The 24,538-nt window shown below is 33.6% G+C and overlaps 5 protein-coding genes and 1 long non-coding RNA gene across 7 annotated transcripts; 2 read left to right on the forward strand and 4 right to left on the reverse strand.

Annotated features, from left to right (window-relative positions):
- Nucleotides 1-378: 378 nt before the first annotated feature.
- On the forward strand, nt 379-2,258 carry LOC140829698 (protein PHYTOCHROME KINASE SUBSTRATE 1-like). The gene has a single exon (XM_073193004.1). The coding sequence runs from the start codon at nt 574-576 to the stop codon at nt 1,924-1,926; it is 1,353 nt and encodes a 450-aa protein (XP_073049105.1). The 5' UTR covers nt 379-573; the 3' UTR covers nt 1,927-2,258.
- A 5,265-nt stretch (nt 2,259-7,523) lies between these two features.
- Nucleotides 7,524-15,157, reverse strand: LOC140830624 (cullin-3A-like). Of its 2 annotated transcripts, none has more exons than XM_073194035.1 (2): nt 14,649-15,157; nt 7,524-9,653 (listed from the first exon to the last, which is right to left on the reverse strand). In XM_073194035.1, exons 1-2 carry the CDS (start codon nt 14,698-14,700, stop codon nt 7,663-7,665), a joined length of 2,043 nt encoding a protein of 680 aa, XP_073050136.1. In that variant the 5' UTR covers nt 14,701-15,157; the 3' UTR covers nt 7,524-7,662. The 2 variants fall into 2 exon arrangements, with proteins under 2 accessions (XP_073050136.1, XP_073050135.1); XM_073194034.1 differs by having other exon boundaries at nt 7,524-9,703.
- On the forward strand, nt 9,710-14,553 carry LOC140830625 (uncharacterized). The gene is made up of 2 exons (XR_012117650.1): nt 9,710-10,134; nt 10,198-14,553. It is a non-coding gene; the product is annotated as an uncharacterized lncRNA (long non-coding RNA).
- Nucleotides 15,158-16,944: 1,787 nt separating the features above from the next.
- On the reverse strand, nt 16,945-18,091 carry LOC140830626 (probable glutathione S-transferase). Its single transcript, XM_073194036.1, has 2 exons — nt 17,571-18,091; nt 16,945-17,436 (listed from the first exon to the last, which is right to left on the reverse strand). The coding sequence occupies exons 1-2, from the start codon at nt 17,880-17,882 to the stop codon at nt 17,080-17,082; spliced, it is 669 nt and encodes a 222-aa protein (XP_073050137.1). The 5' UTR covers nt 17,883-18,091; the 3' UTR covers nt 16,945-17,079.
- A 1,358-nt stretch (nt 18,092-19,449) lies between these two features.
- LOC140830629 (probable glutathione S-transferase) lies at nt 19,450-20,560 on the reverse strand. The gene is made up of 2 exons (XM_073194038.1): nt 20,128-20,560; nt 19,450-20,038 (listed from the first exon to the last, which is right to left on the reverse strand). The coding sequence occupies exons 1-2, from the start codon at nt 20,437-20,439 to the stop codon at nt 19,688-19,690; spliced, it is 663 nt and encodes a 220-aa protein (XP_073050139.1). The 5' UTR covers nt 20,440-20,560; the 3' UTR covers nt 19,450-19,687.
- Nucleotides 20,561-21,957: 1,397 nt separating this feature from the next.
- Nucleotides 21,958-23,217, reverse strand: LOC140830628 (probable glutathione S-transferase). The gene is made up of 2 exons (XM_073194037.1): nt 22,755-23,217; nt 21,958-22,465 (listed from the first exon to the last, which is right to left on the reverse strand). Exons 1-2 carry the CDS (start codon nt 23,064-23,066, stop codon nt 22,112-22,114), a joined length of 666 nt encoding a protein of 221 aa, XP_073050138.1. The 5' UTR covers nt 23,067-23,217; the 3' UTR covers nt 21,958-22,111.
- Between the last annotated feature and the right edge of the window lie 1,321 nt (nt 23,218-24,538).

A 24,538-nucleotide genomic window follows, 5' to 3' on the forward strand; every position in this document is an offset into this window, starting at 1 on the left:
CTTAAAATGATTTGTAATATTTTACTGATGTTTTTAAATATTTTTTTTGCTCAAAAAAAAAAGTTCTAAAAATATTACAATATCTTCATGCTTTATGTCCTATCAAATTTCTTTCGATGAATACAATATAACTTGTAGCTAATTTTTTCAATGACGCGATTTATGTATAGATCTTTATAAATTCAAAATATATCATGAGAACTTCAAAAATTACGGTTGTTATAAGTCCCACACGTGCAACGCACGTACATATCTTCTAGTATATATATATATATATATCTGTATAGACACACAAACACACAATTATATATATATATATATACATGATGTATGTGTGTTTGTATATATATATATGATGTATGTGTGTTTGTATGTGTGTGTATATATATATATATATATATATATACACATACAAACACACATACAAGTGATGTGGTTCAAATTAAGCCAAAGTTCTCTGCCCACACCGATTCCCATTTCGTATATTTCGACTTTCTCCTCATATCTACATAAAAAATTCTCTCGTATTAATTTCTATTTCATAATTTTTTTCCTACAAATCAAATTCACTATATGAGTACTTCACGAAGTAGCGACAACTTCCGGGACAATTCCTTTTCCTCGTACTTAGATGGAGTTGAGGAAACCTTTGTGCTCGAATTACGATCTTCCAAACATGATCCCGCTTATCTCGGAAAGCATAGGACGACGGAAGATCGAGAAATCGACGTTTTTGATGCGAAAAAATATTTCAATGAAGGCACGAATTATACCCCCATAGTTGATCGTAACAAAGGGCTGCCAGATCACCGGTCCAAGAAAGATGACCCCATAATTCAAGTATTGCCTGCAAAAGATTGGGATCAGATAGCGACCGCGAGTGTTCGATCCGAGTCAAGCTGGAGCAGTGGAAGCGGCATGTTGCATAGTGTTCCGAGGAACCAGAAGCCCAAAAAGTTTAAAAGAAAGGGCTTTCTTGCCAACATTGGCTGCAACTGTTCTTGTAGTGACAAGAATTCTGTCGAAATCGGAGATTTTGATCGAGATAACTGTTCCACTAAGAGTGGTAATATTCTGGTTAAAACCAGTGATCCTTCGGTTAAGAAATCCCCGTCGGAACATGATACGAGAGCGAAGTTTCTTGATTCTGAAATGAAAGAGGGTCATTTTAGCTTCCCTGTGTTAAATTCCAAGACTGGAGATGATGCAGCAAGAACGCAAATACAAGCCGAACAAGAGGATGCCACTAAGCGAAAGTCATTGAATGTATTCGGATCCCCCATTCTTGAAAAGGGCAAGAACCGCCTGAGCCTGGACAAGAAGCTATCAATGTTGACTTGGGATGCAGTACTTGTTCCAGGAGTAACTGAAGAAATCAAGATCCCTCCAATTTGCAGTGATTTGAATAACGATGGCGACAGCGATGCAAGCTCCGATTTATTCGAAATCGAAAGCCTGTCGAAAGGTAATTCTTTTCTCTCCAGGCAGGCATCAGATTGCCTGTCAGGCTGTGTAACACCTCGAAATTGTTATGCACCAAGTGAAGCCAGTATAGAGTGGAGTGTTGTTACGGCCAGCGCGGCAGATTTCTCCATCTTCTCGGATTTCGAAGAGCAGAGATCCACCACCACCATCACCACCACCACCACCACTTCCACTGCCGCCACTACCCCAAATCCTCAAAAACCAGGCCTGAATCCAAGAAACAGCACACTCAAAGAACTGTCGAAACGGCGTACGGGTATTCTTTCAGGCTGTAAAAGTGAGAAAGCAGTTAGAGTTGCCGGAGACGCACATAAATCACATGAGAAGGAGTTATCAAACACAAGAAATCTCCTAAAATCGGACACGCTTGCACCGAGTAAGGTTCCAGGATTTGAACCAAGAAAAATACAACAATCTTTTGAACATCTGTTGTACACTTAGTAAACTGTCATGTTCATGTTCCACATGGTCAGTTTTTGACCAAATTATTGAGTGAACATATTACGGTAAATGGGAAGAATAAGTGTGTTTATCAAAGCTCATATTTATTCAAACTACAGAAATTGATATACCATCTTTTGGGTATACCTGTTTGGCTGATGCAGTTAATAGCATTGAGTACAAGGCTCCGAGTCGATTGATTTTACCCATGTTTTTAGCTGATTCAGTCGTGAAACATTGGGTCATCCGAGCTAAAATCCGGGTATACATGCATGTGGCTCCGTCACTTGTTTGTAGCTGATTCAGTCACGAAGCAACGTGCAGCCGTTGCACCATACCCAACTTGAATACAATATAAATATTAATAGTAAATTTGTAAGTAAATGTACATATATATTTTTTCACAAATTAGTCAATAAAAATATTATTTTACTGTTCATCTATCATTTCAAACAATTGTTTTCTTTTTGTTTGATTTGAATCATTCAATATTTCGTTCAAAATTTTTTTCATGCTTATTTGTTCGATTAAATTATGAATCTCATCATCATATCTGATTTTCATGTTTTTTCATCGTCGAATTTGATGTTAATCTCTTTGATACTTGTTTGTTTTTTTTCCGTATGGTGTTTTTATTTTATTTATTTGAGTCGTTCATGCTTCGGCTCTTACTCCATTGTATTTCATCTTTTTTTAAGTCTCACTTGATTTTTCCACATCTTTGACAACCATTGACAACACATAATTTTTCTTAGTAAATAATTTTCTAGTTTGAAATTAAGCTTGTGATATTTCTTTTTGGTTCTCTAATGTTCTTTATGTTAAACATATATTTTCTCTGTAAATGAACTAAACTCATATTTAATTAAGCTTTCGATGAATCAAACATATTTTTTATTTCGAAATAATTTTATTCTTTATGAGACAGACGTTTGATTTATGAGAGGAGATAAACTGAAAATGGGATGTTCTTTGCATAATTTGAATTGAAGAAAAGCGAATGTTCTTTGCTTAATTTTACAAGTGACGCCCTAATTCATTAGTGATGGTGAGAAAATGGGATGCATTCAGTCACATTCCATAACAAACGTATTAATGGCATGGTCCCTCAAGTAAAGGGACAGCCACTACCAGGATGGCAATTTGCCCTCCTCTTTATCTGATGTCTTGGAAAGGTAAATAAAATCATCCTACATAATATTATAATCATTGTAATTAAAGATATTATGGCTGCGGTCAGATCGTTCCAACTCAAAGGACAAAATTTGTTTTCAGAAAGAATGCGTGGATGTGTCACGTCTCGAGTCCGGATCCGTATTTGTGTATGTGTGATTGTATAATGAGCTCTTATAACAACTACTTTGTATTCATTCTCGTTTTACGAAAAATGATTAACCCAAGTTGTTATAGAACTTCATTGTAAGTCAATTATAAACTCATTTTAAATTTTTAATTTTTAAATGTGAGACAAAGATATCACTGTATGCGTTTCAAATTAGAGTACTCATATTGGGAAATATTTAATTAGCATTAGTTATGTTAGGTTAGGACGTATTTTTTTTAACAAAAAAAAAACAGATTCGAACTTATGAAAGCATCGACGCATATTGCACGTATGCGGAACTTGTACCAGATCCACCTTCGAATTAAGGTGGATCCCGGAGTTGGAGGGGAAGAACATGCACTACAAAAAAAATACTCTTACAAAAGCGGTTTTTTTCAATTATAAGATCGGTTTTTAACCGCTCCAACACTTGTACCACCGGTTGCAAAATCGCTTCTCTTATTTATGACCTTATATCTTATAGAAACGGTTTTTTCAACCGGTGGTACAAGTTGAAGAACCGCTTCTATTGTTTATTTTAGGTACGGTTTGATAATGCTCGTACCCATTACCCATTACGGTTTTTTTCCGATATTGTACCTACAATTTGTGACGATTTATGAGAAAACGTCGCCTACAAAATTAGCCACAGATTTATGTGAAACCGTCACTACTCAGCGACGGATTAAAACACCGTCGTTTACAATTTTAGCGACCGAATTAATAACCTGTCGCTAAAATTAGCGACAACTTGTTCATGAATTCCGTCGCTAACTTAGCAACGGTTATATCATGATTTTCGTCGCTAATATTTTCGGTAAAAAATAAAAAATAATAATAAATCTAGAAAAACTTACAACACTATGATAACATAATTCTTGATCTTAGCTACACTTAAAAATTTACTAAAAATTAAAGGGAAAAAATTTACATTAAATCCAAACTAAAATCGTGTAAAAAAAATTTTATTGTTGTGAAGTGGTAAAATTGTGTAAGACAAAAAAAATTTAAATATTGTGAAGTGGGGAAAGAAAATGGATCGGAAGTGGAGGTATTTATAGAAAATTCGACGACGGTTAATGAAACAACTGTCGCTATTAGCGACGGTTGCCGAATAAACCGTCGCTATTTATGGCAGTTTTTTCAAAATTTAAATTAGGCAACGGTTTATCTCGTGCTCGTCGCTATATTTAGCAACGGTAATGCTATAACTGTCGATAATATTAGCGATGGGTTTAGTAAAACAGTCGCTAAGTGAATACATGCGACGGTTTGACTTTACCCGTCGCTAAATGTAGCAACGGTTTGGTAAGACCGTCGCTAAATGTAGCCACGGTTTGATAACACGGTCGCTAAATATAGCGACGGGTGTTAGTAAAACCGTCGCATTTTTTAAAAAGCGACAGTTTGTATTAAACCGTCACGAATAAAAGCGACGCTTTGTATTAAACCGTCGCGAATATTAGCGACGGTTTTCGCAAATATCGTCGCTAAATATGACAACAGTTCCGGAATGCTCTTAATAGTTATATCAATAAGAACAATGTATAAAAAAGGTTTATAAATGTATTTAATAGGTGCAAATTTCAAATCAATCCTAAAAAACCAGAGCTATAAGAGCGGTCCACAACACCGGTTTTGTGAAAGCACTGTTAAAAATATTCGGTTAGAGTAGTTTCCAGAATAGTTCAAATAGTTAAATCAATATGAGAAATTTATAGCAGCAGTTGATACAAATCGGTACTAAAAATTGCGCAACTAAAGCGGTTATGCGACCACTCCTAAAATTAAGGAAATAGAAACGGTTTAAGTAAAATCGATTTTGTTGTTCAGTCTGCACGAACGGTTTTAGAAGTGGTCCTCAAAAAATGTTTCTAGAAATACTTTTTTTTTGTAGTGAGGGTTATTCGATGCTTCCTTGATGATATTATCGACATATTAGTAAAGAATTTTTATTGTGAACCTCATGCAAAATGTATTTTGTGGATGTTTTTTTTTCATGTGTATTTGGTTTTTCTAATTTTACAATATCATGATATAAGGTTGTTACGTTTACGCGGTGGATTGTTATTATAAATTATGAATACGTGAATTCTCTTTTGTAGTAAGTATCAAATTTGGTTAGAATGGAAATCCTAGTTTTGGCAAGTAGTAACTATAATTATTGTGTTCTTGATATTTTTTCCATCAATTATTTTTGCATGTCGATGAGGCTTTAATATCTAACATTATAAATATAAAAAAAAAAAAAGGTTTTTTTTATTGTCAACAAAATTAATAAAAAAACGTTGGTTTTTTTTTTTTTTAATGAAGTTAGTAAAGTAGACGAACTTTTGATAATAATCAAGAATTTGTTTATCTCAACCAACTCTTGCATAAAATATATTGTGATTTATTTGACTAACATAAAGTATTATTTTTTATTGCGAATATCGGTAGGGTTGATCCGTCTCACAGATTAAGATCCGTGAGATGGTCTCACATGAGACTTACTCTTTTCAATGGCAAAAACTTGTGTGAGACGGTCTCATGGGTCGTATTTGTGAGACGGATCTCTTATTTGTGTCATCAATGAAAGAATATTACTTTTATACTAAGGTTGTGTTTGGTGTGGGTGATAAGTAAATGATAGATTATTAAACTCATGTTTGTCTCATTTTTTATGGGTCCAATTAATCAAGAAGTTCATGATAAAAAAACCTACTTGCTTGAAAAGATATCACATTGTTTTGGAGGGATTGACAATCCAATTGTATATCCTTACCTTGAGTTTTGATATCAATCCAATTAATTATCCTATCCTACACACCAAACATAACCTAAGAGTATTACTTTTATTGAGAATATCGGTAGGGTTGACCCGTCTCACAAATTAAGATTCGTGAGACGGTATCACATGAGACCCCGTCATTTTCAATTTATCATGTTAATTCGATGTTTCACGTACATAAAAAATTTACTTATTCTATCGTACAAAAATAATATTATAAAACATGAATAATAATCAATTTCTCAAAAGGATAATTAATTCGAATAGTTAAATCTGTTGTCTAGTACTAAATTGATAAAGGCCAAGAAAAGAAAATGGAGACCGACACTCGTGTTAGCTGCAGCCTATAATTGATTCGAAATCAAATCTGAATTATATCTGAATAAAAATTCAGAAGATGACAGATTGCTAGTAAATACAATAAAAATCTAAAGGGAAACTCGTTGAATATTTCAAATCAAGAATCCTCTTTGGAAATGACTACACAGATAATCGGTCCACAATGTGCACTAAATTCGCGAGTAAACTGCGTAACAGCTCAAACTCTGAAACTACAGGCAGTGAAAAACATTTTGAATCTCTAGCCTACCTAATCCATCAGTCACACAGATGTCGGTGACACAACTGAATAAATCTTGTGTTTATTTATCATGAATTTATATTAACGAGATTAGTAAATTCAATTCATATTTAAAATAAAAAATAATGTTTTTAAATTAAAATTAATATTTTCTTATATATCGAATCGAATGAAAAATTCTTATAACAAAATTGATCGTGAGATGATCTCATCAGAATTTTTGTATACTTTATTTTGGGATTTATTCAAGACATATAATTAATGTGTTTGAGAGTTTCGAGCTGAGTTTCAAGCGTTCAAACTCGAATGTGAAAGACGAAAAGAATTCGACTTAAATTAATAAGACGAAATCTCAGAAAAATGAAAGATGACAAAGAAAAGCAATCATATTATTTTCAGGACAAGCAATGTGATTAGTCAAACGTACAATTAATAATATCTATATATATTCTGCATGGATGTAGTGGGTGACGTCCACTATCCCAGGTTGATCGTTAATCCTGACCAAATAACTAATGAGTTGGGGCCTCGTATGGGCCAAATAAACTGATTTTAATGGCAGAAAACAGCTCATAACCACCAACATTTACTTAAGCATAAAAGAATTTGGACTTAACTCAATCTCAAAAGTTAATTTAAAAAGAGAAGATTGTCCAAATCCATATATACAACTCCAGAAATTTTATCCAACCAATATGAGACAACTAACACACCCTATTCACGCCCAATAATGAACATCTAGAACGTGAAGTTTACAAATGACCAAAATATGGACAAAACGGTATAATATAGCACTAATAAATTTATAAATTATAATATTAGAAATTTAAGTATATCAATTAATTTATATTCAAATGCAAGAATTCTTGAAAATAAAATAATAAGAAACAAAATAACTCAAAACTACTTTTTGCAAAATAAGGTATCAACAAAGCTGACAGCAATTGAAATTAACTCAAAAACAAATGTATTCTGCAGAAATAAACAATGACAAATAGGGGGAAAAACTGTAAATATAAGTTACAATTCCACAGTACAAAATAACCTGGAAAACACCCTTCTTCAGGCGAGATACCGGTACAATCGTCTATCCACATTATCCCTCTCAAGAAAATCCCGCTCAATAAGGGACTCAATCCGTTTCTTGATCTCCCCAGGATTAGCAAGAAACCGCGATTGCAGTTGTTTTGTAACCTCGGCGATGATATTATTGTGATCTAAAACCCTTCTTGCTTTCATAATTCTCACTATTGCAGCCTCAATCTGTGGTTTTCTGTCCTCTTCAACCCTCTGTCGAGTCTCTTGTTTTTCAGGCTCAGATTCCTTTTGTGCTACCACGGTTCCAATCTTCACCTTACGAAGCTTGCTAGTAAACTTGTCATTAACAGAAAATACATCGTCTTCTCCTATATCCCTGCTCATGGGGTCTTTCCGAAGGACGTTTTTACCTTTCACACAAGCTAAGGACTGGAGGCATCTTTTCAAATCAGAAGAGGAAATCTCAGTTGCCTGCTCAATCTCTCTATATGTAAGAGTATCAGCATTGTTAAACAGCATTAGAACACACATTTGATAAGTCGAAACGTTCAGCTCATATTTCTGGCCATTTCCAAAGGTTGCTCTGAGATCAGCAGTGCCCATATTTGTTTGCCAGGATAATCTCCGGCCAGTATGGGTTCCGAGGTAATATGACCGAAATTTCTCACACAAAGCCAACATTTCAGCTGGTAGGTTGCAGGTAATGCTGGATTGGGTGGGCCATGATCCAGTAGTCAAAACCTGGACCACCAGTGTAGGGCTGTTCCCTAACTCTGAACCGCAGGCTGTGTAGAACCCTTGCATTGTGTCTTGAGATGTCTTCATATCTGTGAACATCCCTTCTAATTTCGAAGTAAACTGATAGCCACATTCAGTCTTCAGTTTAACAATCAAACTTCTCTCAGCATCATCAGATACTGTTTTCCCCGATAAGAGACGCTTTGCCAGATGTTGTTTGTAGTACTTCTCAAAGACATCTTTTTCCTGGAGGTAGCGGAACAACATCATCACCTTGTCAAGAATAATCTCGATGTCCTCCTCTTTCACTCCCTTCAGTCCTTTACGGAGTTTATCATCAACAAACAATGAAATATACTCAGGAGAACGGGGATTCAAGTTGATAAAATATTCAAAAGAAGAACTCAAGGCATTTTGGAAGGTCTTGTCATTGCCAAAGGCCATGCTTATGATCTTATCATACTTGTCCCTTTTCTCAAGGAGTAAGTCAACAAAATCAACTGGATTCTTTGATTTCTCAGGGTCGCTGACAAGTTGTTTGCCAGTGTCTCTAATGTGAGATGTCATTACATCTCTAATTGTAGAGAGACCATTATTAACTCGACGAAATAAGCTGTACATCCTTCCCAAGTCCTCAAACTTATTATCACAAAGCATATTTACTAAACCTGAATTTTCCATGTGAACTAGTCTAAGCATGTGATTGGCAATCATCTCTTTCTCTACAACATTAGTGATTTGGGCTTCACTATTTGCGTCCAAGTAGTGGGATACCCTCTCAATTTCTTCATTTAAACGCCTTTCAGCTTTCTTTAGGTAGTCCCCGCAATCACTGCACTCGATAAACTCCTGAGATTCTGCTCTGTAGAAATCAGCTGAAACTTCAAGAAATGGTTTCTCAAAATCTTCTTGGTAGACTGAAGGTCCCAATTCCATAAGCATTTTGATTATGTTTCTCATTAGTCCTCTGTTGATAACTTCACCTGTGCGTTCCCTGAATATTAATTCAAGAAGTGTGTTCAAAAGCCTCGTTCTTATTTTACTAGAGTGGATTACATTGTCTCTCCAAATATTGAGTCCTAGTTCATGAACAGAAGTTCTCTGGGTATTAGGGATGAAAGTTCTATCCATGTACATCAATATATCCCGAATCATCTGCAGTGCTTTATTATGATCACTCCATTTTGTATTAAGTTCCTCCAGGAATGATCCACCCTGGGCAGCCTCGATACATTTGGACATTGTTTGAAGATGGAATGTCATTGTTGACACGAGTCCTGAATAAAGAGAATCCCCAAATTTATGCAATACCATATTGTAAGCATTTCTGCATTAAAAAAAAATAAGTGAGATAACAGCTCATTTTTAGGTACAGAAAAGAATTGAACACATGTAGGAAACGAAAATGAAAGGAATCAGTTTAAAAATAAGCCAAATCTGATTTTTTTATTTTCTAATTCTTTTAGTAACAATATCCACCCATGAAACGACAATTTCCTCTTTTCGACATTTATTAACTTTATATATCTCTGATTTCTACAGTACCATCTCATCCAAAGATAAATTGTAAGTCAGGTAGTGCACTTGCTGAATTTCAGCAAAAACCTCAATTTCCTTTATTCTACATGTCATATTTGTGCTGTACCAGAAAAAGGGAACATAAATATGATATCCGGCCAGGAGAAAAAACTAGAATCCCAACTCTCAAGTACATTAGGAATGATAGAGTTCAAACTGGCAGAATGGCAATTTGAACAAGTAAATAACAACCACAGTTTACATATTTCTCCAAATTCCTCAACAACCTCAGGTGAATCATAGAAATCTCCGAACCTACGACACCCAATCTTATGTGAGAACAACCACACATACTCCTCATTTTTGTTACCTATAGGCTGCAACATTCTACCCATGTGAGGGCCCAAAAATTCTCAATATGAACTAAATCGATTTATCACTTGGATGGGACGTTAATACTTTAAATCTAACTATTGAGGAATCGGTAAAATGCTCGGAAATTTCGAAGTGTTGAGAATTTGGGAGCTCATCAAATGCATAATGAATAATTAGAGATATCGATAAGTCAGAAAGTCAACATGCATGCAAGGTCTATTTCCTAATGAAAAAATCGTTTAAGAGCTATACGAGCCCAATACTATTTGAAGTAGAGGAATCAGAAAAACAGCAGCGGCGAACAGCACAGACAAGAAACTGATCAGATTAGGTAAGCAAATTCAAGTTAAATAAGAATTCTGCAAGTTCAGAAATTCTTGAATTTTGATGCCTCTGAATCCTTTAATACAGGATTTTATTCTAATCAAAATAAGATTTCAATCACAATCAAAATAGTATTCTGTTCCAAATTAACACTAGATTCTGCAACCCTATTTTTAACTAGATATTATGTTACATGAATTCGAAATGACAATCATATTGGTTGTATATCAAATTCATCTCAACTACCATTACATTTAACTACACTAATAAATGATGTATTTAAAATTCATCAAAACAACCAAATAGATTTTAAATCATGATTTGTTTCAAATACCTTCATCCAAATGCATCCTTGGATTATGCGTCTATAATAGGATCCTAGGTTGAACTAAAATCGGTCGTGTATTCACTAGTATGCAGTTCACAAGCTAGGAAAACAAATTTGATAAATGACTCATGTAACATGCATGTCAGTCTGATTGACAAAATCTGTTTCAGTAATCAATTAAGAAAGCAAGTTCAACTTAAATAACAATCCCGCATATTAGGAAATTTTTCAATTTGTATAGCATTAAAATTCCTAAAATACAGAATTTCTTTCTTATAGAAATTAAGTCCAAATTAACGTCGAATTCTACATCTCGACCTGCATCTCCATTCCAACTTGATATAAGACTATACATTCATAAAATGAGGTTCTGGATTGAACTAATATCATTCATATAATTCAATTATAAGAAGTTCATTAGATAGGAAGAACAAAGTGCCAAGGATTTCATGTCCAGTATAGAAAAGAGATAGTAAGTTCACAACAATAAATTAAGAATGAGATCACCCTAGCAACCTTTTGTAAATGTTTTTATGCAAATGTTTGAATCTCCAGTAGAATGAAAGGTGTGTATTGGCACATAAACACTTGACAAATAATTTTAATCTTATTTTTTTGAATAAAGTTCTAAATTTGACTGTTTTTGTGAATACAAAACTTGCAAGGCTCTCCACTACTAGGTAAATTGAGCAGGTGATTAAGGATGTCCTAACCCAACGGCCAGTTAATGCCTGTTGTAGACCTGGAACGAAGGAGTTAGTTCCGTCATGTGTAATTGGTTGACAGCAAGGTAAAATATATGCATAATTGTGATCCATTGAAAAGGAGTCAATAATTAATATTATGCTATCAACAAGAATGACTAGGATAAGTAACCATGATGCAACCATTTGTTGATAAGTAAAATATTCACGGGTTACAATCATTAGTACCGCATATGCTCTATTTCTATTTGAATCAAGTTAGATTCGGTTTAAATTTGAACTAAATGTTTTTTTTATTTCTCTCAGATTTTTCCCCTTAAATATGTATTATGTGTGTTTTCTTTCTGATAAAGCTACTTCTATTTGATACTTGTGATGCCTGAAATATGCACTAATTGTTAAGGTAAGTCTCAGTAGGACTTGACCAGGTGGAAAATAAATAGACACTCAAAACAAGTACATGTTCCAGCATCAGTAACCAACTCCTTATCAATCTTAATTCCTTTCAATCTGAACAATAATTCAATCGATTCAATTCTAACAAGTAGGAAACAAGGGAGAGAGAACCCTTGTATAAATTTGATTAGTATACTGCCTGTGAAGCTTATAAAGAAACAAAATCCCTGTATAAAGTGTTTGTAGGACATGCGGTTGCTCAAAATGGTTTAAGCAAGCACCTCCCCGACTATGGTGATACATGTAAAATGTTTAATAAATTTAACCTCAGATTTCTACATGATGTATTTTGGGTCCGAATTTATAAAGTTACTTTTTTAACAGCAATCTGTGTAGACATTCTTAGGGGATATTCTCAGTCTTCTCTGTTCATCTGCCTATCTACTTTCCATATGGTGGGTAATCTACTTGATAATCAGACTCTCTTTTAATTGTCCTGATGAAAAGTTCTGTTAAACCTAATATTATGCCAACAGGGGCGAAATCGTGTTTTAAAATGCCAAATAAATGATAGTGTTTGTTTTTATTTTGGAGGATAAAAAATAAATTCCTAAAATGAAAACAAAGAACACCTAAGAATCTCACTAAATCAGGCATGGTACGGTTTTAATGATATTGGCAGATCATATGAACAAAGGGCCACATTTGGTACTCACATCATCAAGGTTGTAAATGGCGGGAGGCGGTGGCGGGGCGGTCGGTGACCGCCTACCGCCTCAGCCGCCTAGGCGGTGCCCAAGCGGCGCCTAGGCGGTTGAATTTTTTTAAGTAATTTTTTTATAGATAATCATGCAATATAATCATTTTTATATAAAATGTACAATTAAATAATGTTTAAGCACAAATATAATATCATCTAGATAATGTGTAATTAATAAAGATTTATCATCATATTAATGCTATTATGCTAACAAAGTAATATAATTGTTTTTACCAAAAAACTAAGTTTAATTTTTTTAATTATTTTTCTGACCGTGCGGCAGTGGGCAGATTGTGTGTGGTTGTTGAGAGTGAAAAACAAAAATAAAATAGAGAAAGTGAGGTGTGTTAGGGTTTTAATATTTAAAATTAGTTTACTTTGACTAGGTTTTTAAAATTGTTGACTACAACTTAAAATCTTGACTGCCTCGCCCGCCTGCTCGCCGCCTCGCCAACGCCGTATAGCTTGGGCCGCCTAAAACACCCGCCTCATGCATAGGCGGTGCGGTCGAGGGCCGCCTACCGCCTAGGCGGTGCCTAGGCGGCCGCCTCGACCGCCATTTAGAACACTGCACATCATACAAATCTAACAAATATCAAAAGGTAAACACTGTTTTTAATAAATTTCTGCTACTAGGAGACATAATGGCTGAAAGAAGAACTAACTCTCAAAATTTCAAATAAACTCCCACTTACTAAGTCGATTTCTTTTATCAGAAACGAAATTCAGTAAAGTGCACATATACACAATGAGGGATGCTGTCAATCTTCAAAATTATAGTTCGATAACCCAATTAGAAGATGTAGTCTGAACACAAACAAGTTACACAATTACAAGTCAATTTGTATTCCCTCAAAGATCCATTGTTACATTCTTTTCATAGCTCCATGTTTTTTCCATTATCACCAAATTACATCATGTTCCAATTTTTTTCCCGTTTCCAAACGTATGATAACGTATAATTGGTTGCTCACAAGTGCCGTAACATTTTTTGGCTATATTTAAATGAAACCAAATTCTTTCAATATCCTATAACATATAGATGATGTGAATTTGACTGATATGAAAATGTGATATCTAGATTTGCATTTCTCGAAAAGAACATACCAACTAGGAGGACCCATCAGGTCACGTTTTTTTCATTGTGGAACATAACGAGTATTTAATTTATTAAGCGCCAAAATCCAAGTAAACACTCGCAACTTGATATGAACTAAGGTTTTACGAATTTGGGAATATTGACTAGGTCTAGTCATCACGCAGGTAAGGAAAAGGTGTATGTGCACTGTTCTCACTGTAAGACGAACTCCCTATCAACCAACTACCTACATACTACATAGTAACAACGGACTTAACTGCCTCCTCTTTCGATGAGGTAAACCCACTTCGAAAATGAATGGGGTTTTTTTTTAACAGGCAATGGGGTGTTATGTAAGCAGATAAGTAGCATGCTTCTGTATTAAGCAATATGTGAGTGCAAATCAACCAAAAAAAAATCCTGGTGATTATAGGTAACAGCATTAAAATCTTAAAAATTCAAAGCACATGACCATGATTCAGCTCGCAAACACACAATCGTTTCAGTTGAGAGGCAATCAGATACAAAAAGACTTCATTGTGAGACTGTACCCCAAAAAAAGTTTTAAAAACAAACACAAAAAGCTTCAACAACAAGCCCAAAACTTCAATATGAAGAAATAACAATTATCGCACTGCAGGTAAAATAAAATTATAAATCTCATAGCGACTAGGTGCTGTTGTAGAAAACGGATTAGAAAACATTAAAGCCGAATCAAACCCAATACAGACTTCAAATCACAAATTAATTGGGAAAAGATGATCAAAAAGACATTAATCCAAAAAAAACCTGTATAATTCTTCAAAGCTGAGTCCACTGGCGTTATGGTTATAAATTTCATTAATCGCGTGCTCTAAAATCTTCCAAGTCTTTTCTGCATACTTCGGATCTACAACCACCTTATGCTTAAACGCTTCAATCTGAAAATTCCTCTTCTTCTGCCCACTGCTCATCCTTTTGGTTTTTTCCCTTTTCCGCTAAAAAATAATGTTTTTTTTCTTAAAAAAAACAGAAATTCAAATTCTCGAAACCCGAAATAAAGAGCCAATCAAGCCAGATGTTGCAGGAAAAAATGATAAAATTAATAATTTCTGCTCAATTTCAGCAGCTCGCGAAGAAGAATCGCGGTTTGAAATGGAGTGGGGAAATCTATGAAAAGATTAATCTGTACGTCAAGCTAATCCACCCCAACAAGATTTGGTTTTTGATTGAGGAAAGCAAAGTAAATGTTGGATTGTGGATTGATGCAATGTTTTAGAGGGTTTTGCGGTTTTGTTCGGACAACCATGCTTTGTTTCGAATATTTTCCTAAATATGAATAAATAATAATAAAGGAAACTAAATTTATTATTATATTAATTAATAAATGAAATGAGTCTTAGCGAGAAGTTTGAATAATCATATGATAAAGATTTAATCAGATATATTTTTAATATCAAATGAATATTTTCATTTTTAAATATGTTAACCTCTAGTACTATGACATAATAATAAAATATTCGGAAAAAATAATCGGTGGAGCTAAAAGTAATAGTAATATTTAAAAAGATAAATATTAGTTATAAGAAAATAAAATAAATAAATTGTTATGTTTGGATACTCAATGTGAGATTATATTTTTATAAGGATTCAAATATCATTATCATTATTAAAAAAAATAAAAATCGATTCATAGAAGGCTTTATTCGATTATTTTGAGTCACTTAACTAAATTCACTGACACAAAAACTCATATAACTCACACGTTTTTCATTTTTAGTTATGTTGTCGGTCAATTTATGATCTTGGTTTATTAATTTGAACTTTTTGTTATATTTTTTTCGTCGAAGTGCTAATTTGACCCGATAAATAATAATGTATCACCAGAAAAATGTTGATATGACAACAAAAATTGCCGACGTGTCTGATATTACGCTTTAAAATTAATGAACTAAGAAGTAACTTGACGGCTAACAAAAAAAAATTCATATAGCATAACCAAAATATAATTTATCCTCTATGGCCCAGTTTCAAGTCACACATAAGTAATCTCTTGATAATTTATTTACCATATCTCAAGTTTAATTATTCATATTATTTATCAATCTACTAATTAATTATCTTATATCAATTAAATTATTAATTATTTTCTAATATCAATCAAATCATTGAATTTAAATTACAATATTACCATTAATAAATAATACTATTAGTACTTTATTTATTATTCAAAAGACAAAATGGTAATTTATATCTTATCTCAAATTTAATCCGTCAAATCCAATAAACTATTATTTATCAATCAAATCAAATAACAAATTAACTATAATTTTTTATTTATTATATTAGAATATTAATCTACATATTATTATCTCATCTTTAATTTCAAACGGTGTCTTAAATGTTTATTCAATAATTTTTCTATAACAACTTCCCCCTCAATCTCAGAGTAAAAAGATACTGCACGTATCAATGACTCATAGATGACATTAAGATCCTAAATTTAAAAGAGAGTCTTATGTTCGAAACGAAACTATAACAAAACCCTCCTCAAAACTCAAAAAAAAAAAAAAAAAAAAAACAAACAAACAAACTTTGTAAGCGGTCACCCAGTTTCAATTAAATAGCTGATTTTTTTTACGAATATAAAAACTCACGTGAAACAGTCTAATAAGTCAGTTTTATGAGACATATTTTATTTGGGTCACCCATGAAAAAATATTATTTTTTACGTAAAAAATTTTTTTTTTATCGTAAATATGAGTATGATTACACGTCTCACGAATAAAGATTCGTGAGGCTATATCGTATGAGACATATTCTCTTATGAATAGATGTTGTGTGACTATTTATCAACATCATAGATTGAGAGAAGATAAAACAAACTTCGAGCTGAGAATTAAATGGAGTCAGTTAACCAATAGACGGCCAGCCAATTAATGGGATCGACTAAGAACCAAAGATATAACAAGGAATTTGTGGTGTTTTGGAAGTTTGATCAAAATTTCTTTCATAATCAAGACTAAAAATTCTTTACTTTAGAGCTTCTTTAGAAATAGTACAGATATTTTATTGTTATTTCTAAAATTTGAAACACTTCAAATTCAAAAAAAAAAACTACTACATACAAACAAACACATTCTGTCATTCAAATGGACTTAAATATGTGAAAGAAGCCCTTTATTTTTTTCCAGAACAAAACCCTCAAACATACTCCAACGGCAAATAAGCTAGATGGCTCTCATTTGGCCGCGGCACTGGTCTTGAGAAATCGAGCCCCGAAATACTCGGCCAGTTTCTCCCGATCAGGCAGATATTCTTTAACAAAGCTCGAGTTGAGGTACTCGTCCATCCATGCACACAAATTCGGGAACTTGTCGTTTGTTATGAGTTGGAGTCCCACCAATTCAGCGAAAATCATAGACCAATAGGCAATAAAGTTGGCAGCAATATCCACAAGCCCGATGTTATCTCCACCGAAGAATTTCTTGCCTTTGAGCTCGTTGTCAAGAAATTTCAGCAATTCCTCCGCTTCTTCCTTGGCTTTCACTTGATCCTCCCCTACACTCCAACAAGCCGTCCACATTGCTGGCAAGCACTGAAACAAGAAATGTTTTACCAGTTTACATCAGTTAGCTTGCATGAGTTGCATCAAGTAAAAGAACTCCTGAAAATTTTGATTCGTGATACATATAGAAGCAATGAGATTAAAAATAAAAAGAATACACCTACCTTTTCATCAATAAATCTAGCCCAGAAACGCGCTATGGCCCTGTCATAAGGATTTTTCGGCAAGATGGATGGCCCGTTTTTCCATGTCTCGTCTATATATTCAAGAATCACCAATGACTCGGCGATTGGCTTACCATTGTGGAGCAGCACGGGAACTTTCTTGTACACTGGATTGTATTGGAGAAGCAAAGGTGACTTATTGCTAAGATCTTCTTCTATGTATTCGTATACCACTCCTTTCAGTTTGAGCGCCATCTCGACTCTGCGGCTGAATGGGCTTCCCCAGGCACCAAATACCTTCACTTCCGCCATTATAATTCTTGGATTTTTGTATGATCGATTTCTGTGTTGTTTGCTCTTGTTGAGAGCTCTTTTTTATAGGGAAATTTGACTTGTCGGCTAAGTGAGTGAATTGTAGGAGCTGTGGTTGTTGTTGACCTTGAGAATGGAGAGACATAAAGGAGCTTGATAAGCTGGCGTGTGGCATGAGCTCAGCGCCATGCAGAGTGGGCGTACCTTCGGACTCTTCTTGAAGAAACGGAAACCGTACGCTTCGAGGAAGTTTCGAGAAGGTTCCAAGTCATTACAAGAAATACGACCGATATAAGTTTCACAATAACTCATGGATTTCTGTTTCAAAAAATAATTACTAATGGATTACAATTACTTAGTGTTTATTTTTCAAAAAAAATGCTATTTATAGAATTTTGGTCTTCTGATTCCCCAAATTTGGTCTTAATTTGATTTTTTTTTTTTGCACGTTATGTTGATTCTGCCCGAGTGCTAACACGATGATGCTACATTGAAGTAATGTTCTTTCAAGTTTCTTAAACTACTGAATGATTTTATCTTTATCTTATATATCGTTTTCCCAAAAAGTTTGAGTTTATCAACAAAATTCGAAAATAACAAAAAATGAAACAATTTATATAATGTTGATAAAATAATAAAGCAAAAACTTGTGTGGGACGGTCTCACAGGTCGTATTTGTGAGATTGATCTCTTATTTGGGTCATCCATGAAAAATTATTATTTTTTATGTTAAGAGTATTATTTATTAAAGTGAATATCGGTAGGGTGAACTCGTTTTACAGATTAAGATCTGTGAGACGGTCCTGTTCAAATAATAATGAAAATCAGTCGTCGGATTTTTAGGTCCTTGGGCAGGGCCTTGGAAGGTGATGTCCAAGTCGACTTAGCTGAACTAAAGAAAAGATATAGCAAGACCTCTTAGTAAAGAGAAAACAAAAAACATCTTCAACAGCAATTGGTGAAGTTTTTTAACCACTTTCGCTCTTATCATACATACGTCAATCAACGAATCTCAACCTATCAAAAACAGAGAAGAGCTTATTTGGGTTTGAAGGAATTAGCTAACTTGAAAATTATTTATCAGGATGATCACCGATAATAATTTGTCGTTAACTTCCATGAATGAGATCTTTGATCAATTACAACCGTTTCTGAGCCTAAGGAGAAGATCTGTTTGTCAAAGAATGTGGGAAGGAAATAGCCTGACAAAGGCTTATTCTATATTTTATTTAACAACACAAAAACTATTTGACTCTTTTCTTTTCTTCCTTATTATGGAACATAATATAGCAGATGTTCTTTAACAAAGCTCGAGTCCACGTACTCGTCGATCCATGCACACAAATTCAGGAACTTGTAGTTTGTTATGAGTTAAGAGTCCCACCAGTTCAGTCATAAGCACAAATTCAGGAACTTGTAGTTTGTTATGTGAAGAACACGGTTGAATACGTCAGCTAAGATTTTCGTCATACCTACAGCAAATGTTACGAACAGAAACCGATCAAACAAACAAAAAAGGTGCGAACAGAAGAAATCAAGTAAAGTCGCGATCAGTTTGAGAACAAAAAAAGGAAGAGACGGCACTTTAAATTCAGAAGAAAGCACTCGATACAACACGATAAGATTGTAGTGGACTTAAACATGTGAAACACACAGCCTGATTCGTGAAACTTGAGAACACGGTTTTTATTTTTTATACAAAACAAAAGCATCACACATTCCCACACGACATAAATAAGAAAGAATCCCAACTTCTTGCAAGGTTACTAGTTTACTCCCACAGCATAAACAACAGATGATGGCTCTCATGATTTAGCTGCACTGGCCTCCAGAAACCGACCCCTGATCAACTCAGTCAATTTATCCCGATCAGGCAGATGTTCCTTAAAGCTCGAGTTGAACTCGTCGATCCAAGCACACAAATTCGGGAACTTGTCGTTGGTCATGAGTTCGACTCCCACCACTTCAATAATAATTCCAAACCAAAAGGCAATAAAATTGCCAGCGATATCGGCCAGCGTAAAGCTATCTCCCCCAAAGAATTTCTTGCCTTTTAGCTCGTTATCAAGAAGTTGTAAGAACTCTTGTGCTTCTTCCTTGTCCTTCACGTGATCCTCCCCTGGAATCCAACAAGCCTTCCACAACGTTGAGACACACTAAAACAAAACAAATTAACCAGCAGGACCTCATGAGAACTTTGATTCATAAAGAAAATAATATTAAAAAAAAGTAAATAAATGAGTACTTTCTCATCCAGGAATTTAGCCCAGAAACGCGCCATGGCTCTGTCATAAGGATTTTTCGGCATGATCGATGGCCCATGTTCCCAAGTGTCGTCAATATATTCAAGAATCACCAATGACTCCGCAATCGGCTTACCATTATGTAGCAGCACAGGAATTTTTTTGTAAACTGGATTATACTGAAGAAGCTGAGGGGACTTATTTCTTACATCTTCTTCTATGAATTCGTATTCCACTCCTTTCAGTTTCAGCGCCAATTCCACTCTATGGGTAAAGGGGCTTCCCCAGGCACCAAAAACCTTCACTTCCGCCATTATAATTCTGGGATTTTTTGGCTCGAGTTTTACTCTTTTTTCTGGTTTTCTTGGGAGGAAATTTGACTTGTCCGCAACGGAAGTGTGAATAAAATTGAACTCCACGAATTTTTATTTATGAAATAATGTTATACAACGTAGCATTTACGCATGAGTTTCCCTTGTCTACTTCAATGATGAGCTAGCTATATTATATGGTCCAATCGTGTATTAAATTGTATTGAAATTCATGGAACATGACATGAATTATGAAGTCAAACTTTTTATTACACAAATTCATGAACCATATTAATTAAGGACTGACTTTTCGTCAAGCGTATTTTTCATGAACAAGAAATATGAATGATCTGATAAATTTCACAAAACTTAGATTAAAATTAATTGGTAATTTTTTTTTCTTCAAAAAATAAGATATTTAGCCTGATATATAACATATGTGATATGGATATATAAATTATTATCATTTAGTAACATAAATGCATGTTACACGGTTTAAAAGAGAGGAGGTTAGATGTTAAATCTATGTGAGACGGTCTCACGGGTCGTACTTTGTGAGACAAATATCTTATTTGGGTCATCCATAAAAAATTATTACTTTATATGCTAAGAATATTATTTTTTATTTTGAATATCGGTATAGTTGACCCGTCTCAAAGATAAAGATTCTTGAGATCGTCTCACAAGAGACCTACTCGTAACATAAATGAATAACTTCATTTATTCCCTTCAATATAATCATACCTTGAGATATATAGCCAAATAGGGATCGACTAAAAACTAAATATCACGAGGACTTTTGATTGTTTAAAGAAGTTTTTTTGAACTACTTTTTTCCCATAAATGATTCCCACCCTTTATTTTTAGAGTAGGTCTCATGTGAGACCGTCTCACGGATCACAATCCGTGAGACGGGTCAACCCTACCCATATTCACAATAAAAAGTAATACTCTTAGCATAAAAAGTAATATTTTTTCATGGATTATCCAAATAAAGATCCGTCTCACAAAATACGACCCGTGAGACCGTCTCACACAAGTTTTTGTCTTATTTTTATTTTTTCAAAAAAATTGGCTCATATATTACCCACCCCATTTTTAAAATTTTAAAAATTTTTGTTTAATAAATATTTTCAAAAAATTTAATCTTAAAATTTTTTGTTTTATAAATTAATTAAAATTCTAGTGCAATAAAAAAAATTATAAATACTCATGTCATTCCACAAATTATTTCATTCATTCAAACACATTATACTACATCATAAATCACTAAAAATCGTCTCTCTACTATCTTTATTATCTCAATTTAATTTTTAATATTTATTTCTTGAATATTATTTTTTTGTCTGAAATTGATGAAAATAACAAACGATTATTTAATGACTTTCGTTTGTTTTTATTTGAACAAAAAATATTTTTCATTCAGAGTAGATTATTTAATTTCGAGATTCATAATTAATTTTTTCCCAAACGCTTTATATTTTTTTAAAAAAATAAACAATCCAAATATCAAAAAGAATATGTAAAAAAACATTTATTATTTCAATCTTATGGAACTTCAAATTCATAGAAAAGCACCGAATACAAACCCAACGAAATAAGCAAAAGATCCAAACTTATTGCAATACAAATCTAGCTTTAGGTTTACTCCCATAGCAAATAAAACATATGGTTCTCACTTAGCAGTACTAGTCTTTTGAAACCGAGCCCGATAACTCTCGGTCAATTTTTCCCGATCAGGCATATGTTGCTTAACAAAGCTCGAGTTCAAGTACTCCTCGATCCAAGCACACAAGTTTGGAAACTTATCCTTGGTTATGATTTCGATTCCCACTAGTTCAGAAATAATCACAGCCCAATAGGCAAGAAAATTGCCAGCAATATCAACAAACCCAATGCTATCTCCCCCGAAGAATTTCTTGCCTTTCAGTTCATCGTCAAGAAATTTTAGCAATTTTTCTACTTCTTCCTTAGCCTTCACTTGCTCCTCCTCTGCACTCACATAAGCCTTCAGAAATGCTGGAATGCACTGAAAACAAAAACAAAAATTAAGCAGTTTACGTCTTATTAAGAATACATGCTAGCAAGTTATTAGCACGAGAACAATCGATTTGATTTTCGAATTAATCGAATCATCACAAATATTAAGAAAGGGAAAAAACAAGTCATGATGATTTCATACAGAGTTTGAATATAAGTAAAAGAATTTATATTATATTGCATCACTTGCCGGTAAAGAAACTCGTGAAAATATGCATCACGATCGATATATATAGCAGGAATAGAATAAAACATGGAAGATAAAAAAGAATTAGTACCGTCTCGTCCAAGAATTTAGCCCAGAAGCGCGCCATGGCTCTGTCATAAGGATTTTTCGGCAAGATGGGCGGCCCGTTTTCCCAAGTTTCATCGATGTATTCAAGAATCACCAATGACTCGGGGATTGGCTTACCATTATGTAGCAAGACAGGAATCTTTTTGTGGACTGGATTGCTTTGAAGAAGTAGAGGGGACTTGTTGCTTAGATCTTCTTCTACGTATTCATATTCTACTCCTTTGAGTTTCAGCGCCATTTCCACTCTCAAGCTGAATGGGCTTCGCCAAGAACCAAGCAACTTCACTTCCGCCATTATCACGATTACAGTTTTTTTTGTTTTTCAATGTGTTTTCTGTGTAGTTTGCTGTGTTTGGGAGCTCATTCTTATAGGGAAATTTGACTTGTCCTCCACGAAAGTGTGCGTGAAACTCAGTAACTTCAAGTAGGATCGAGAATGGCCGCGGGTCACTTTTTTTGACCAATTTGGAGCTGAATATATTTAGTATATAGTTGAGTGAGATTCAAACCTTAGTTTAGAGACAAAAGTTAACGGATGAGACCAACAATAGTGCCATACTACGACCCCGTCTCTTTGGAAAGGATGGGTTTTTTTTTATAATTAATTTGAAAATAACAAATATTTCAAAAATAATTCAAAAAAAATATTTTGTAAAATTACTTTAATCCGTACACGAAGATAAAATATAAAATATAAAAAAAATAGAGATATTATTTGATTGGGTGATTGAAAAATTATAAAATATAATATTTACGAAGCATGGATTAAAGTAATTTTGCAAAATAATTTTTTTGAATTATTTTTGAAATATTTTTTTTATTTTTAAATTAATTATAAATAAAACATCATAAAATTACTAATTAACTAATTGGTTACATATACAAGGGTAAAGTAACAATATAATTCATAAATTACAATTTCTCATGTGTAGATTGGTTGTAGACGCAAAAGTTAGATTTGAAATTTTTGTGATCGAGTTAAATATGAAAAGATAATATTTATATTTTATTATTTTACTATATATAGAGAATGATTCAGTTCATGTAATTTGTATACTTGTTTCGAGACGAATGTAATATAAATATATGAGATTAATTTTAAAATTTTGGATTTATGGTGATAGTTGGATGAGCTTGGGAGAGTAGACAAAAATTTGTATGAGACGATCTCACGAGTTATATTTGTGAGACGGGTCTCTTTATTTGGGTCATCCATGAAAAATTATTATTTTTTATACTAAGGGTAATACTTTTTATAGTGAATATTAGTAGGATTGACACGTCTCATATATTAAGATCCGTGAGACGGTCTCACATGAGACTCACTCTTGAGAGTAATGCCTAGGGCTGTAAACGAATATAATCGAATCGAATTTTAAGAAATTTTCAGTATTCTAGCTCGAGCTCGAATCCGAATAAATATATTCGAAGCTCGATTCGAAACTCGAATTTTTATTATCTTCAATTCGAACTCGATTCGAATCGAAGCTCGAGTTCGAATTCGTTTCGACTTAATAATAATAATAATAATAATAATAATAATAATAATAATAATATATACATACTTAATAATATTATATATATATGTACTTAATAATATTTTATTTATTTTTTAAATATAATGCTAAGGTTCGCGAACAATCGAACAATATAATTTTAGTTCGAATTCGATTCGAAAAATATTCGAACATGTTCGAGTTCGACTCGAATTCGAACCAAATATTATTCGAACCGGCTCGAAAAGTTCGTGAACATGTTCGGTATTTT

This window comes from Primulina eburnea, chromosome 4 (genome assembly GCF_022965805.1).
Source record: "Primulina eburnea isolate SZY01 chromosome 4, ASM2296580v1, whole genome shotgun sequence".
Lineage (NCBI taxonomy): Eukaryota > Viridiplantae > Streptophyta > Magnoliopsida > Lamiales > Gesneriaceae > Primulina > Primulina eburnea.

Excerpts from the sequence above, each read along its gene's own strand:
- LOC140829698 (XM_073193004.1), top strand. The coding sequence starts at position 574 with ATGAGTACTTCACGAAGTAGCGACAACTTCCGGGACAATTCCTTTTCC.
- LOC140830624 (XM_073194034.1), bottom strand. The coding sequence starts at position 14,812 with ATGAGCAGTGGGCAGAAGAAGAGGAATTTTCAGATTGAAGCGTTTAAG. Across the intron at positions 9,704-14,648 it reads AGCTTTGAAGAATTATACAG|AAATGCTTACAATATGGTAT; the intron begins GTTTTTTTTGGA and ends TTTTTAATGCAG.
- LOC140830626 (XM_073194036.1), bottom strand. The coding sequence starts at position 17,882 with ATGGCGGAAGTGAAGGTATTTGGTGCCTGGGGAAGCCCATTCAGCCGC. Across the intron at positions 17,437-17,570 it reads CTAGATTTATTGATGAAAAG|TGCTTGCCAGCAATGTGGAC; the intron begins GTAGGTGTATTC and ends TTCTTGTTTCAG.
- LOC140830629 (XM_073194038.1), bottom strand. The coding sequence starts at position 20,439 with ATGGCGGAAGTGAAGGTTTTTGGTGCCTGGGGAAGCCCCTTTACCCAT. Across the intron at positions 20,039-20,127 it reads CTAAATTCCTGGATGAGAAA|TGTGTCTCAACGTTGTGGAA; the intron begins GTACTCATTTAT and ends GTTTTGTTTTAG.
- LOC140830628 (XM_073194037.1), bottom strand. The coding sequence starts at position 23,066 with ATGGCGGAAGTGAAGTTGCTTGGTTCTTGGCGAAGCCCATTCAGCTTG. Across the intron at positions 22,466-22,754 it reads CTAAATTCTTGGACGAGACG|TGCATTCCAGCATTTCTGAA; the intron begins GTACTAATTCTT and ends TTTTGTTTTCAG.